General features: G+C 38.9%; 1 protein-coding gene across 5 annotated transcripts in view; it reads right to left on the minus strand.

The window, feature by feature from the left end:
- NOL4 (nucleolar protein 4) overlaps positions 1-16,219 on the minus strand; it is a 376,996-nt gene extending 360,777 nt beyond the window's left edge. For 2 of the 5 annotated variants that reach the window (XM_054537789.2, XM_054537788.2), the window contains exons 1-2: positions 15,178-16,219; positions 14,259-14,649 (exon numbers count right to left, since the gene is read on the minus strand). In XM_054537789.2, coding sequence (XP_054393764.1) covers positions 14,259-14,522 — 264 coding nt within the window. In that variant the 5' untranslated portion in view covers positions 14,523-14,649; positions 15,178-16,219. Of the gene's footprint in view, positions 1-13,288; positions 13,755-14,258; positions 14,650-15,177 lie in introns of those variants that run through there. The other 3 variants (XM_024236126.3, XM_024236123.3, XM_054537798.2) reach the window with 2 other exon arrangements.
- Between the last annotated feature and the right edge of the window lie 277 nt (positions 16,220-16,496).

Consider the following 16,496-nt stretch of genomic DNA (forward strand, 5'->3'; position numbering starts at 1 on the left):
GGTCAGGAGTTAGAGACCAGCTTTGCCAACATGGTGAAACCCCTGTCTCTATTAAATATACAAAAATTAGCTGGGCGTGGTGGTGGGTGCCTCTAATCCCAGCTATTCTGGAGGCTGAGGCAGGAGAATTGCTTGAACCTGGGATCTGAGATCACGCCACTGCACTCCAGCCTGGGCAGCAGAGTGAGACTCTGTCTCAAAAAAAAAAAAAAGAAGTAAAATCACACATTTTATAGAAATGGTAAATAAAATTACAATACATATACTTATTTGTAAAGGCATAAAAATAATTATGATGTAGCAACATTGAGAAATGTTGATGGTAATAATTTTAATAAAAAACAGCAGAATTGAAAGTTATATTTTAAACCATAACTCTAAAAAATATGCTAGGTATTATATTTTTTTAAATAATCCATTCATTAGGCATGATGAATGGCAAGAGAACTAGAATGGATGAACAGGATGGCAAGAGAACTGAAATCCAAGATAAAATGGTTATAGAAAAGGGAAAAGGGAAAATTCTAAGCGAGTCAGGTTATAGCGGACTCCCTAACATCCATTTGCCCTCCTCTTCTCAACAGCCACCCAGTGATTATATTTTTGGGGGTCTCATTTGTGTATATAGACTGGTTAAAATATAGACTCTGAACTCAATCAAAACTCACAAGAAATTGAAATAGTATAAAACTAAGATTACTTAATTTATAATGAGAAATATAACTGTTAAATAGTCCCATCATTGGCAACAGTTCAACCTGTGAATTCTCTCTGGTCAAGGCAGTTAGAAACACAAATAATTAAAAGGGGTTAAATATTGATTTAAAGGGGTTAAAATAATGGCAAGTATTTAAGAGTTCTCAGGCTCTTATGGATATAAACATTTTCATCAATAATAGGGATAACCCTTCAGGAAACACTAAGTTCCTCAGTTATCAAGCAATATATTATTCTATGGGCACATCCAATATTTATATCTTTAATTCATAGTTCTATGGCTGACCAAAAACTTATTAACACTTCCCATGTTAATTTAAATAGCTCTTGTTATCAATTGTGAAGCTGTTCAGTCACACGAAGTTAAAGTTGGAAGGCATTAAAGATCATATACTTCTTAATATTAAATTTCCATTTAACATGTAGTAATGTATAATCATTTGCTAAACTTTTGTGATAGGACAAAGATCTTTAAGTATGAGTCATTAAGCATGTTGAGCATTGCAAGTGTATAACCCTTCCAAGAAACATTGTCTGTAATTTCCAGTTTCAATTACTTTAAAGTAGAATGGGAAGTTAGTAATTACTTGTAAAGCAATCTAAGTAGTTCAGAATTCGAAGTTCTCTTTTTTTCCCATAGGTCTTTTTAGTAACTCACCCTTATTTTGAGTCTTTGTAATGCACTGAATTTAAATTTTGCACTCATTTTCTCAGTTTATGATATATTTAAATCACATAATTATAAGTGAAACTAGCAAAAAATAGTACGGGAAAAACATAACCAATGCTATGCCTGCAACTCTATTGTATGTGCACAAAGTGCAAACAACCACAGAGCAGATCACTATGAGTGAGCCTGTCCATGCCCTGGGTATCAGTCATTATGTTATACAGAAGAAAGAGAAAGTTAGTGTTAGTTCACTAGTGAAGCTCTATTAAAAGAGCTTTTAGTAAGTTTTCAAGCAAGTTACAGTCTGGTCCTACAGTGTTATAGCCATTCTGTCACTTTAAAGTGACTTTGGATATCACTGTATTGATTAACTATGTTGATTAAGTTTTAATTTTAGAGAGTGACCTTTTTTATTTGAAAATACTAGGCATTTACAACAAAGTAACGCAAATTAGCTAAAGGTTACTTACTTATAACACCTAATTTTTACATTAAAGCACCATTTATAGTGGAATAGACATACAAATTGTTTATATAAGGACAGAGAAAGTTTAAGAAAAAGCTTTTTCTTGTTGTAGTAGAAAAGCATGCCCCCTCTGCTATCTCATCATGAATTTGTAGAAAAATCCTCCTTTACGGTGGAGGTTGTAGTGAGCCGAGATCGCAGCACTGCACTCCAGCCTGAGTGACAGAGTAAGACTCTGTCAAATAAAAGAAAGGAGGGAAGAAAGGAAGGAAGGAAGAAAGGAAAGAAGGAAGGAAGGAAAAGAAAAATCCTCCTTTAATAGGTAGTTCAAGGTAAATGTCATCTTACCCCTGTTCAAATTACTACTAATTATGAATTACATATTCTAAATTAGTAAGAACAAACAAATAATCAAACTAATTGATTGTGATGGTAGCTTTTACAGAGAAAAATGAGCAACAACATAGCAAAAATTCTTTCTTGGTCTCAGGTAAACAACAATGAGCATGTAAACAGAGAGTGTTTAGAGAACAATGACCCACATCTGATATTCAAACAAACCTTTGATATTAGATTTGAAAAAGCTCATCTAATTAGGTCAATTGGGTAGAGCATGGCACTAGTATGACCAGGCTAGGCCTTAGATCCCCATATGTGCCACTTAGCTTTACCCCATGGCCCTAGATTAAACCCCTAAAACCCTTCAGCCATCTGGCAACTGTAGTTACATCCAGTGAGAACCAATAAGGTTGTTCCTTATTCTCAAAATTAGTCTTTCAACTTCTTAAATGTATTCTCTGAATTTTTCTCAACCTTTCAATTTTCTAACAGCTCCAAAACACTTCAAACACTCGTAACTGTGAGAATAACTATCACAAATGAATATTTGATTAAAATTAGAAAGAGTGGAACATAAGAGGCTATTGAATAAACCTCAGATAGAAAGGAAGAAAATCAAAATAAAATCAACGTAGAGAAGAGAGACTAATTTACAATTTCCTCCAGTATCTTGATAAAAGAAAAAGACTTGCCAATTACTGCTATTTTTTATATTCTATTCCCCAAATGTTAGGCAGATCTTCTTCAAAATGTGTAATATTTAAATAAGTTAAAAAAATAAAATTATAGAATGGTTATTTCTAATAAATAAGAACAAATATTATATTGTTATATTTTCTTGTAAATTTTCAAAAATCCTTTAATGTAAATTAATTATAATTATGAGAATAACGATTTCCTTTGATATGTGTAATTGTCTTTCTCCATCCTACTGCTAAAACAGTAAGCTACCTTGTATTCTACTCAAGAGGCTAATGGAATATAATGAAATAAATAATGTTCAAAAATAAAAACATTTAGAGAAAAATCAAAGTAACTTTTATATACATACATATTCCTAATGAGAGTCATTAGTCACTAAATATGTCAAATAATCTGTGAGAGCTTACATCTTTTACTAAATTATAGACCATCTCATCAAAAACCATAGAAATGGCAATACATAAGGTATTAGAGAAAAAGAACATTTAAGCTATTCTCAGCTGTATCCCAAACCACAAATAATCTTGGTCAAATACACTTGTTAAAAATTGATCGGTTAATGACAAACATGTTTTTGGTAAATTTTACATTAAAGAACTATGTATCAGTTCCATTTTACTATGTAACAAATTACCACAAATTGAATGGCTTACAACTTCTCAAACATTATCTCATTTTCTGTGGGTCAGAAGACTGGCATGTTTTAACTGGGTCCTCTGCTCAGGTTCTCATAAAGCTGAAATCAAGGTGTCAGCCAACTGCATTCTCATTTGGAAGCTCCACTAGGGAAAATCCACCTCCAAGTTCCCTTAGGCTGTTGGCAGAATTCATTCCCTTGTGGTTGTAGGACTACAGTCCCCATTATTGTGCTTGTTGTTAGCCAAGTCTGCTCTCAGCATGGAGAGACTGCTCTCAGCTCTTAACCACATGCCCCCATTCCATTTCAGCAAGAAAGAACCTCTGCAACAAGTACATTTTAGGTTTCAAACCACCCTGACTTCCTCTTCTTGGACTAGCCAGGAAAATACTCCCTGCTTTTAAAAGGCTAATGTGATTAAATCAGATCCCCATGAAAGGCCCCCCTTTCTTAAAGTCAGCCTTACCATATAACATAATAATTATGAGAGTTATGGGGCTTGTCATGTTCACAGATGCTGCCCACACTCAAAGGAGAAGGGATTATACGAGGGTGAGGGTCATCTGAGACTTATCCTGGGATTCTGACTACCACAATGTACAAAACACTGAAGAACCCTTCATGGTAGAGAGAGGCATATGGCATATCGCCAGGGTTTGAATGTGTTCCCCGAAGTTCCTGTGTTGGAAACTTAATCTCCAATGCAACAGTGTTGAGAAGCGGAACCTTCAAGAGGTGATTAGGTCATGAGGGCTCTGTTATTTACTTATTTTTTTTTTATTTTTATTTTTTCTTTTGAGACGGAGTCTCACTCTGTCGCCCAGGCTGGAGTGCAGTGGTGCAATCTCGGCTCACTGCAACCTCCACCTCCCGGCTTCAAGCAATTCTCCTACCTCAGCTTCCTGAGTAGCTGGGACTACAGGCACGCGCCACCACGCCCAGCTAATTTTCGTATTTTTAGTAGAGCCGGGGTTTCACCACGTTGGCCAGGATGATCTCGATCTCTTGACCTTGTGATCTGCCCGCCTCGGCCTCCCAAAGTGCTGGGATTACAGGTGTGAGCCACTGCGCATGGCTTCTGTTCTTATGAATGAATTAATGTCATGATCTCTGAAGTGAGTTTCTAATAAAATAATGCGTTTAGACCCCTTCCCTTCTCTCTCACAAAAGGGCTCCCTTCTATTTTCTGACATGGGATGAGGCAGCAAGAAGGCTTCTTGGACTTCCCAACCCTCAGAACTGTAAGAAATAAATCCTCATTCTTTATAAATTAACCATTCTGTTATAACAACACAAAATGGACTAAGACAGGTATAAAATCAAAGAAGTATAAAAGCAAGAAAAAATGGGGTAAAATTTAGAATATTGCATTCAAGCATGAACTTCATGTTTGGAGAAGCATTTGAAACATTCATTTTACTTTTAAAAGGTCCATATTTAAATAAGTACTCCATATAGAATTCTCCACTTGAGTTTTTAGAAGGATTTCTCCAATGGGAAATCTTTGTAGTTGTGAATGTACTGATAACTAAGAGGTCAACAATTATTCCTCCTTAGTTTCCCTCTACATATAAAAATATTTTATTACAAGATGACAGAAAGTATTTTAGCTGAGTGTAAAGTCTTAACTTCAATGTTCTCTGAGAGGCAATATGGTGTTATAGATTAGAATGATATTCAAATAGGTATGTGTACACTCAGGCAGTGCATAAGATAACCTATTGAGGTAAAGAAGGAAATATTAAAACTTGGATTTATATATATTTTAATCTCAGCCCACTATATTTGTACTTTTAAATATAGTTTATAATGGGTTAAGTATTGGTAGAGTGTTATATAGATGTATTTTATAAAAGTGTATATATTGGGGGAATTTTTTTTAGCAATTGAGTTATGTTATCATTAGAATTTGGAAACCAGTGATTTAAAGCAAGGGCTTTAGAATCCAATTGAAATGGTTTCTTGTCCCAAGCTGTGTGATTTTTAGAAATTCACCTTAATGTAAACCATAATCTTCACATAAGTATAATAAAAAGTGTTAATACCATAGGACTATTGTGAAGATTAAAGGGACTTTTTGTTTCAAATTATTAGCCCAATCATTAACCTATAATAAAAACTTGATAAATGTAAGCCATATATATAATGTTCCTATTAATTGCATTACATTCAACACTTGCAATTGCCTAAAGAAAGTAGTTTGCCCATTAAATTGCTCAAGAGCAGGAACAAAATCAGCTGTTTTTTAGCCTTAAAGAGTGCCCGCCCTTGTATACTGTTGGTGGGACTGTAAAATGGTCAAACTGCGATAAAAATAGTAGGGCGGATCCTCAAAAAATTAGAACTACCATATGATCCAGCAAACCTGCTTTTGTGTACATATCCAAAAAAAATGAAAGTAGGGTTTTGAGGAGATATTTGCCCACTCGTGTTCATAGTGGCACTACTCACAATAAAAGAAGTACAAGCAAACCAAATGGCCATCAACGAATGGACAAACAAAATGGCATATACCTACAATGGAATATTATTCAGCCTTTAAAAGGAGGAAAATCTTGTCACATATAGTTATAACATGGATGAATCTTAAAGACATTATGCTAGTAAAATGAGTCAGTTATAAAAAGACAAATTCTGTATTATTCCACTTATACGAGGCATCTAAAGTAGTTCAATTCATATAATCAGAAACTAAAATGGCACTTCACCAGGTGATAGAGAGAAAGGAAAAAGGGGAATTGTTGTATAATATAGTTTCTGTTATGCAAGATGAAAAAGCTCTGGAGATCTGTTGCAAGACAATGTGAATATACTTAACACTACTTAAGTCTACAATGTAAAATGTCTAATATGGTAACTTTTATGTTGTGTGTTTTTTATCACAATTAAAACACATAGTTGGATGGATGGACAGTTGGACAGATAGATATAGATGTAGATAAAACTAAAAAGCTCTTGTGTGGTGGTAAATAAGAAGCTGTTGTATAATGTCCCATTATGTCGTGTCTGATTGAGAAGTGATTTTTATTTATTCCTTTAATACTGAACATCAGAATGCATCACCCATTATGCCAGGTACTAGAGATTAAATCTTTCTTCAAAATAGTTTTGCGGAAATTTAACAAATTATCAAGTAATAGACATATTTTATTATATGGCGAGAATCTGATGGCTTCAAGAAATATTAGTTTAGTGGAATTAACCAACAGTTGAACATTGACTATAAGAGGGAGAAATCAAGGCTGCCATACAAATTTCACCTTGTATGGGTAAGGGAAGTTGTGCTGCTATCCATGGAGAGAGGGAATAAGAAAAAGATGTGTCAGCTCAGAGGACCTCGGATAGGAAAATGGAAGGAAGAAAAATGTGTTTCTAGACATACTTAATTTGAGATATTTTGGGATATCTTGGTGGAAACACCCAATAGAAAATCCAAAATACAGCTGACCCTTGAACAACCTGGGGTTAGGTGTACTGACACCCTCTGCAGCTGAAAACCTGCATATAATTTTGCTCCCCCAAAACTTAACTACTAATAGTCTACTGTTGACGGCAAGACTTAGCAAAAAGACAGTCTATTAAGCCATGATTAGACTAGTACCTGCATAGATTTTAAGCATTCATGGCATGTATTTTTCTTAGATTTTTATATATTTCTAGATTATGCAGTTTATCTGAAAGTTTTTTCAAATTGTTATACATTTCCCAAAATTTTCCAAATATTTATTGAAAAAAATCCATACGTAAGTGGACCCAGGCAATCCTGACCTGTGTTGTTCAAGCATCAACTGTACAGATTTGGACTTCAGAAGATATACATTATGTCACCAGAACACAGGCCTAACTGAAGTCATAAACAGGGGCACAGTTACTCAGGACAAAATATATAGAGTTAGACGAGAAATTCAAATATATCTTAGCAAAATAATTGTATTTCAATGATAAAGAAGTAAACAATTCATGAAATTTGGGAAAATCAATTTGCCTTAGAATTTTACAGAGCACACACAATATCTATAATGTTCTGAGAGAAAAAGGAAAATACAGAATCTGCATCTGGTTAGTTGTCCTTCAAGGATAAAGGTAAAAGACAAATATTCTCAATTGTATATAAAATTCAAAGAATAGAGTGCATGGACCTACTTTAGGAAAAAAATGATGAACTGTAATTAGAGTCAATCAAATCAAGGAAATCAGAGGTAAAGGAAACCAGATAACAAAACAGATAATAAACATTTAAATAGGAAAATGATGTTTAAAATGAAATTATATAATTTAACATTAATATCAACAACCCTGACAACACAAACATAATTATAATATAATGAATATAATAAATTATAATATATAATAAGTATAATATAATAAGTGAAATGAAATGTAAACCAGGATCTAAGAAACAAGGAGGTGGGAAGAAGTGAAAATATGCTTGTTTCTCATTTATCATTAGAGAAAGTCAATAATACTTATAAAATGGAAATTTGTAATTGGTAAAATAAGTGTAATTCAACATCCTAAAGTTTTTCTTAATCTTTTCCATTAACTTCAGGAATAAATATCTTTGAGAAGAAACATTTATCTATTAGCAATTCATTAAATTTTATGTATTTCTTCTTTTGTCGCATTGACAATCTTGTATTTTCTTATTCTTAAATTAGCATATCATCATCATCCTAGTTTTAGAAAATTATTTCTGCCTGTCCATGTGCAGCTATCAGTCATTTTATCGACTTTTCTTTTGGCATATATTTCTAGAGAGGAATCTAGAATGATGTTCATAATTAGCCTATGGTGATTATAATTTGATGGGACATTTGGTATGACTTTTTCTTTGTTTCTTTCCTTTTCATTTAACTTTTTAAAAAAACTGATACAGTATCACTTTTATAACAGTCATTTTTTCTTCCAAAAATGGAGTAGGTAGAATCTTAATAATACATATGTACATAAATACATACAAGTATACCTTGTATTTCTTTCTTTTTTTTAATTTTTTTATTCTTTTTGAGATGGAGTCTCACTCTGTCGCCCAGGCTGGAGTGCAATGGCACGATCTTGGCTCACTGCAACCTCCGCCTCCCGGGTTCAAGCAATTCTCGTGCCTCAGCCTCCCGAGTAGCTGGGACTACAAGTGCACACTGCCATGCCCAGCTAATTTCTTTTGTATTTTTGTAGAGACGGGGTTTCACTGTGTTGCCCAGGCTGGTCTCAAACTCCTGAGCTCAGGCAATCCACCTGCCTCGGCCTCCCAAAATGCTAGGATTACAGGCATGAGCCACCATGCTTGACCTTGTATTTTAGTTCCGTGTTGCAGTGTGATTTTGAGTTCATAAAATATACCTAATTATAATTACATCGTGATTTTCATGTTCTATTAATCATATTTTAAACAACTTTTTTTTTTTAGCATTTACTATGTGCCCGGCATATGCTACATATACCACGTGCTTGTGTGTATGTGTGTATATGTATGTGTATATATGTGTGTATATGTATACATAGTATATGTTAGTATATATTATATACACTACTAATTATGCAAAACTCGTAAGACTAGTATTAATACTAACATTTTACAAAGAGGAAACTGTATCTTTAGTTGAACTTTAGCTGACCCAGAACTCCGGTAAATGTCAGAGCCAGGATTTAAATTGTGCTCTAAAATCTACACTCTACTCACTATGCCATGTTTCTTGCCATCTATGCTATCCGTAAAGTTTGTTTTATCTTGCTATCTAAAGATTGTAAAAATGAATATAACCTAAAACATAGTAGATTCACATTCATCTTTCCCAGTTAGACCAAAAAAACAAAAAACAAAGAGTGAAAGTCTTAGCAAATACAACAGCTATTAGGAAAAGGTCTTTATAGACTTGACACAAAATTAAAGTCCTTGAAAGTTCTCCTGCCATATGCCTGTATTTTCTTCTTCATCATTCCTCCGTCTTATGCAGTGAGTCTAGAGAGTAAACCCATAGGGAGCAGGATCCCAGCAGACTAAGGAAGATTATAGAAGAAATACATACGAGTGTCAAACCTTGTCCCATCTCCCTATTGTGGCTACTAACAGGACAAGGAAGAACCAACGGAAAAATAAAAAACTGGTATCTCAAGAAATAAGTGTGGGATAGTCTTCATACTCTAACAGGGTCATATTTCCTCTTTATATTCAGAGGAAATCTCCTGCCCCTTAATACTCAAGCCAGAGTGGCCTTTACTACTGGTCTCCACTGTTCCCTGAGAGCTGACCTGTGCTGGGGACCTGTGCTGGGGACCTGTGCTGGGGACTTGTGTTTATTCTTCACAACTCCACAAAGAATCACTAAGTCAGCTAATAAGCCACATTGCTGATATTCATTCTTGGGATCTATTTGACCCCCAAATCCCATGCTACAGGATCTCCCAAAGTACTTTAATGAAAAGAAAAATGCATGGGCTATCAACAGCAATGTCCACTGTAGAAGCAAAAACGTGCTTCCATCTCAGTGACCACTATGATGATTTTTCTTTGTGTCATAGATACAAAGTATCATGATAAATAACTGGGTCTGTAGCAGATTCCAGATCAAGGCCTAATATAGGTGCCTTAGGCATAAAGTTAGGCCAGGTGGAAAGGTATACAGGACTCCTCATGGGGTATTATTTCTTTCACTCTGATGTAGCATAAAGGATTTATGACCAAAACCACAGTCAGAAAAATAACAAAAACAGTTACTGTTTATGAGTCAGTCCATGAATATTCATTATAATCACTGTAAAGTAATCAATTAGTAGTATGCACAGCAAGAACAATATGAAATCTGAGGCTACAGATTGCAGAACTGAATAAATCATCATTTGTAAATGACACAACTAAAGATAATGCATTTTCCTTTCTGGATGGAAATTCATTTTATGACCTGTATTGGAATAAATATAAGAAAGAAATATATATAAGAAAGGCATAATTTAGACCTTTGTGTCTGTTTCTACAAATATAGGTCAAGAAAAGTATTACATCTTTTGATTATACAGTTTCAATATTCATATCCATTACTTTCTTTGCTTGATATTGAAAGACAAAAACATGAGCTTACTAAATTCCTAATGTTTTATACAATGCAGTGGACTTTTTAAAAAGAGCGTTTAATAAATTTTCTGCTTTCCTAAGTTTACCATTCACAATATCAAATAGTATCATGTGTTCTGGTAGTTTAAGTTGCAAGTGTGATGTTTCCACTAATTGTTGCCAAAAAACATTAATCAGGATCAAAAGCTTCTAAAAACAAACTAAACTGGAACTACCAAATGTGTAAAACAGAGTTACCATAGTTAAGTGAATTTAAAACTATCGCTGCTTAAAAGTTGGATGTAATCAATGTCAACCATTTGCTATATCGTTTTCAGAACTGTTTTAAGTCATTCATCATTTCATTCTTCTAAATTTCTGACACTTTTAATGAAAGAATGTATAAAAATAACAGTGGTACTATCTAAAAAGCAGATGGGTTGCTCAACAAACTGCATATGCGCGTGCGCGTGCGTGTGCGCATGCGTGTGCAGTGCAGGCGGGCTCGCAAAAGCACAGGTCCCACACCAGACCTAAAATGGCTGAGTTGCCGGATGTTGTTGCTTAGTGACCAAACAGTATCTACTCCATCAAAAAGCAGTCTAAACATCAGTGACAGATATGTCCCCTCAGGTTTAGACATGACCAGGACAAATATTAAAGGACATATTTATCCTTTCCAGTAGTCAATATTTTTATTTTAAGTCAGTTGTAACTTGCTCGATTTTATCATCAGTTAAGTTTAGGCTTTAGGGGGAAGAGTAGTTGGAAAGCTACCTTTCTTTTGGGAAAATAAGAGTAGAACCAAGCTTCTTTAACTATGAGACTTAAAGATAGTCTTGTTTCAATTAAGTCTATGTGGTGTGTCTACTCTGTTCTAGTATAACCTGCCAGGTGCCATCAGTCTCTCTTTCTTTCATTAAACTAAACTAGATAATTAGCCTCAGCCTGTCCTCTCCCCTTTTCTCTTTCCCTTTTCGCAGTAGTAATGATGTCTAATTATCAGCAGCAGTGGATTACTGCAACATCAGGAGCAAAGCATCTCTTACTGACAGCAAAGCCAGCCGCGAACCCTCAAACCTCAAGCAGCTAAGAATGATTCTTAGTCTGCACGAAAATACCATTCAAATACAGTATTTTATTTTGATCAATATATGCCTTGGAATTAAGAGAAAATATATTTTTGTCTTCTTGGTGACTGTACTCCTACCATTGGAAAGAAAAATCAATGTATCGTTAAAGAAGGAATAATTCGAGATGTAGGGAAACACATGATAAAAGGGGATCCTTTATTTTTTAACTCATTGAAATGATGATTGGCTGTCTCTCAGAGAAGGAGGAGCCTATAATTCTATGTCGGGAGCAGTATAAAAATTTTATAAAGAGCAATAGACAAGTTCATAAATTAAAAACCTCTTCAATATTTCAAAACAGGCTTGAATGAAAAGCAGAGCTCTTAAATACTACATGAGAACCATTATCTAAGAATCACCTTATGAATTATATTCTCTCCCATAAATGTATGGAATCTTTACTGAATAGAGAAACACGTGTTACTTTAATATTATCCCTGAAGTTGTCACTCTATACTAGATGTCTTAGCAGTAATTCTTTAGCTATTCTGCATAAATTTTTGACGGAAAACAGTGGCATATGAATGCGTGAATGCTAGTTTGAATAACTGACATTTATGATGATCTTAGTATCTCTAAAATTGTTCTGAATTTATGTTATTTAAAATAGTCAATCCTTTAAATGGACACATATGTTAACACATATAGTGGGTGTAGTCAAATCCATATGAGTATAAACTCATTGTACCAATATCCACGTGAAGCTATCTGACAGTTAGAGGGACCTAAGTTTAACATAAAAGGAACGAAAAATAAACTTCCCAACTAACAGTGTTTCTTTAAAACATATATGATATTATGAAATAATACCTTAAGTAAAGATATCTTAAATGATTTTATCCATTCAGTTAGCTCAGTTTTGTCCAAAGGAAAATGCATGTTTATGTTTTGAATTTAACAATAAATTATTTTTCTACATCATTTCTTGATATTATTCCCAATACAAATTAATCAAAGCACTTCATTCTGTATACCAGATTTCTGGCTCATCCAGATTTAAATAAACCTCAGTTCTAATTCATGCCAATCTAGTCCTCATTATTTAGGAAAGCCAGACAATAATTTCACCATTGTCTTTAGTAGTGCCACATGCTAAAGGAGAAGACACCTTTATAGGTCCATCTCCTAGAAATCTCCCAACAATAGTACATTGTTTAAAAAAAAAAAAAACAACAACCACCACAGAACTTTTATGTGTGTTTCCATTTCACTTTTATTTTTGGTTCCCAATTTCTATATAAATTCTAAAATAAATATACATCCTTCAAACAACTATTTCTAATTAATCTCAGGAAACCATAAACTGATTTCCAAACATAAAAGCCCCTTCCAAATAATACTATAAAAAATAACTTTTCATGCACATATTTTCAATTTAATATAATATACCTCCATTAGAGATAGAATAGCTTTCAAAGCGTCTCCTTTCTAGCATCCTCCAGGAATACTGCACGGGGAAACAGTTGCCAATACAGGAGGAGGGAAAGGAGGAAACGCTCAAGAAACCCCAAAGCGAGGCAAAAATACAAAGGATGCCAGATAGCCTCCCCCATCCCTACTCCAGGCGAGTACCCACCGTGGCATGATGCAGAAAGGTCTCCTGCATCAGATCTGCCATCCTACTTGTAGCCCACAGTTCCCATCTTCTTGTGAAGGAAATCGACGCTGCTGCGGCTCCCCAGCCCCGCTGGCTTCTGCAGCGTGAGGCTGAGATGCACTGGGCTCTCAATGCCAGTGCCTCGCGGCGCCTGGGCTAGAGCTTTGTGGCCATGAGTCTAGAGCCACCCCAGAAAGAGGAACAAATACACACACCATTCGACAGCGCCTAAACCCATCTTTCTTTGTTGTTCATCTTCTAGCTGCGGCTTTATTTGTAGAAGAGGGAAGTGAGGAAGGGAATGGGGGGGCGGGGAGGAGGAATCTCCAGGACCTTATCTACACTCTCAACAGTCGCGGCAACGATCTCTGGGAGTGATTGAGGCATTCGGGCTGCCCCGTGCCTCCCGGGCGGCGAACTAACGATAAAACCTGACAGTGTCCTGGGGAAAACCCCACATCCACCGCTAGCGCCACATTCGGGCTTTATGCCAATAAGGAGACACTGTAGACTATCGATCAGACTGGTCTGCTCTCAGAGCGTGCGGCCGGGCTTCCAGCCTGGCCTTTATGCGCGGTGGCGGCGGTGGGACACGCGCCAGGCGCCCAGAGAAGGACATGGGACAATGGCCTAGCCCGAGAACGCCAGACGTCGCCGCCCGACCCGGGGAAGGAAGCTCCTGCAGCCGGTCCGGGAACCCGAGGCGGGGAGGGAGGCCAGCTCTGGAGGTGCGCTGCCGCTTTAAAATAAAGGACCACAAAGACTGCACAGTGGGGAAAACGCGCCTGGCTAATGCGAGTGGGGACGACTTGGGGAGGGGGTTGAGGAAGGTAGGGGGCACACGAGCCAACGGCGGCTCACGGCTCCCCCTCTCTCCCGCCTCTCTCCTTCCTCCCTCCCCGCCGGGCTGCTCCGGCAGACAAATAACAGAGGAAGGCGAGTCACTCACCGTGGTCTTGACAGGCACGTAGAGCACTTGCTTGGCGCCGCCGCCTCCCCCGCGGACCTCGTCCGGCTGGCCCAGCTGGAAGCCCTTCGATTTGACCCAGAATTTAAATTTGGCGTTGTCCGTGGAGCTCGACTCGGAGCCATTGAGGAGCTGGACGATCCGTTCGTATTTTTTACGGGTCACCGTCTTGGTCTTGCCTGAGTCCCCGTAAGTCCTGAGGCACCAGTCCTGGAACTGGCGGTACATGTCGCGCTCGCTCTCCATGTTCCCCGCGCCGGGCCGCTGGCCGGATGCTCCCAGCGCACTTCGCACCTGTTCACCCTGGGCTCATGAAAAATGCAGCCCCGGCCACGTTGCAGGGATGCGAGGTCCCGGCCGCCGCGGGAGCCTGCTTTGGGTGGGGGAAGGGATGGGAAAAGGGGAGGAGGGTCCGGTTGGGCACCAGCAATCAATGCCCTGTGCTACCAAGTCTGGTCCATTCGTAATTGCAACGGCTGTCTCGGACGTTTTTCCTGTTCCCTTAGCGGTCGGTCTCTTCAATATTTTGTGACCAGGACCATCCCAACACCATTCTGGCCCAGAGGAGCTGGGTTTTGAATAATTAAAATCCCATTCCTTCGTTTATTAAAAATCCCAATATTGAATTGGGGTGGTCCCTAGACGCCTCGCCCCCGGGCTGCGTCCGGGGCTGGGCAGGTGGAGCGCAGCGCCGCCTCTCCGCGCGCGCCCCAGAAGCTTCCCCAGCCACTAGCCCCGTGGTCCAGGAGTGAGGGCTGCGCCTCTCCCGAAAGCAGCCGCCCGCCCAGCGCCTTTGAGCCCCGAAGGGCACACGGGTCCCGGATCTCTCCTTCCTCCTGGGTCCTGCTTTGACCTTCCCCACGACGGGTGTTAAGGGACTAGAAATAGAGAAAGTTCTTACCTGTCATGTTTTTAAACCTATCAAATTCTGTTTTACAGAAATTTTTATCAAGATATTTTAAGAAACGGTTTAAAATGTCATTTCTTCAGATGCATTTTGAATAAATTCCAGCCCTGTATGTAGATTCTACGAGTTAAGTCCCAGAAATTAGCAAAGCATTGATGGAGATTTGGCCATAGTTCTACAGGATAGATTGTAGTGCCCCAAACAGATATCCGTTCCAGGGGATGTGGGTAACCGAAGGCAGGCCGCTGGCGGCGGGTATCCCGAATAATGATGGGACCCCCAGACAAGACTCCTCTGGTTTCTGCTGAACAAGACATAGAAGTAAGTTTAGGATACAGATGCTTGAAACCCTTTGCACGAAATTAAAATATATAGAGAAAGATCATTTTCCCCTTGCTTGGTCACAGTTTGCAGTTCACAAGGGAGGTTTCAGTTGTCTATTTTCCCCCTGCCACGTCATGGACACCCCCTCCACTGCTCTGAGTAGCCAAATATGAGTTCCTCTGGACTATTTTTCCAAGCAGATGAAGTCAGCAGTTGCTCCATTCAGGACTTCCATCCATTTGTTTCCAGAGCTGGAAATAGGGGAGTTCCCATCCTCCTCGCGCGGCGGTTGCGGCCGCTCCTCTTTATTCTACTCTCAGCCGAGGCCCGCGCCCGTCCCGGGGAGCGGCTCTGCCAGGAAAACGGCCCGACCAGTGCCCGGCGCCTAGGCTGCGTCCGAGCCCACCTTCTTCCCTCGTCGTCGTCTCCCAGACTAAAGCCCGGAAAGGGAAAGCGGGATGTTTGCGCCCACTGCGCTGTAGCTGGTCCTGGCACTTGCAAAATGGTCAGTGGCTCCTGCTCGGCCAGGCTGAGTGTGTGCGTGTGTGTGAGCAAGGGAGCGAGGGTGTGCGGTGTGCAGGGGGTGCGCTGTGTGTGCGCGCGTCTCCGGGAAGGTCTCGCGGCGGCTGGAGCCGGGACTGACAGCCCGGGCGGAGCGCAGGCAGCTCCACACACTAAACCTCTCGCCTTTCCCCTCACCCCCACCCCTCCCACTCCCTTCTCCTCCCCCCACCCTCCCCGGCCCCTTCCAAGCTCTCTGATTGGCCAATGGGACAAAAGTTTCTGTGGAGACGGCTGGGCGCTGACGTCACGGGCAGAATTGTCCCATTTAGGGATCCCGGGGGCAGTGCGCATGCTGCAGGCTGCAGGTTAGAGGCAGAAGGAGGTAGCAGCGGGCCCGGCGGCAGCCAGGTGGCAGAAAGGAGCACGCAGCATCCAGGTGGGGGGACGACTCCAGCAGGGTTTCCATGGAGATTCCTCTGGGTCTA

The sequence above is a fragment of the Pongo abelii genome, chromosome 17 (assembly GCF_028885655.2).
Source record: "Pongo abelii isolate AG06213 chromosome 17, NHGRI_mPonAbe1-v2.0_pri, whole genome shotgun sequence".
Taxonomy (NCBI): Eukaryota; Metazoa; Chordata; class Mammalia; order Primates; family Hominidae; genus Pongo; species Pongo abelii.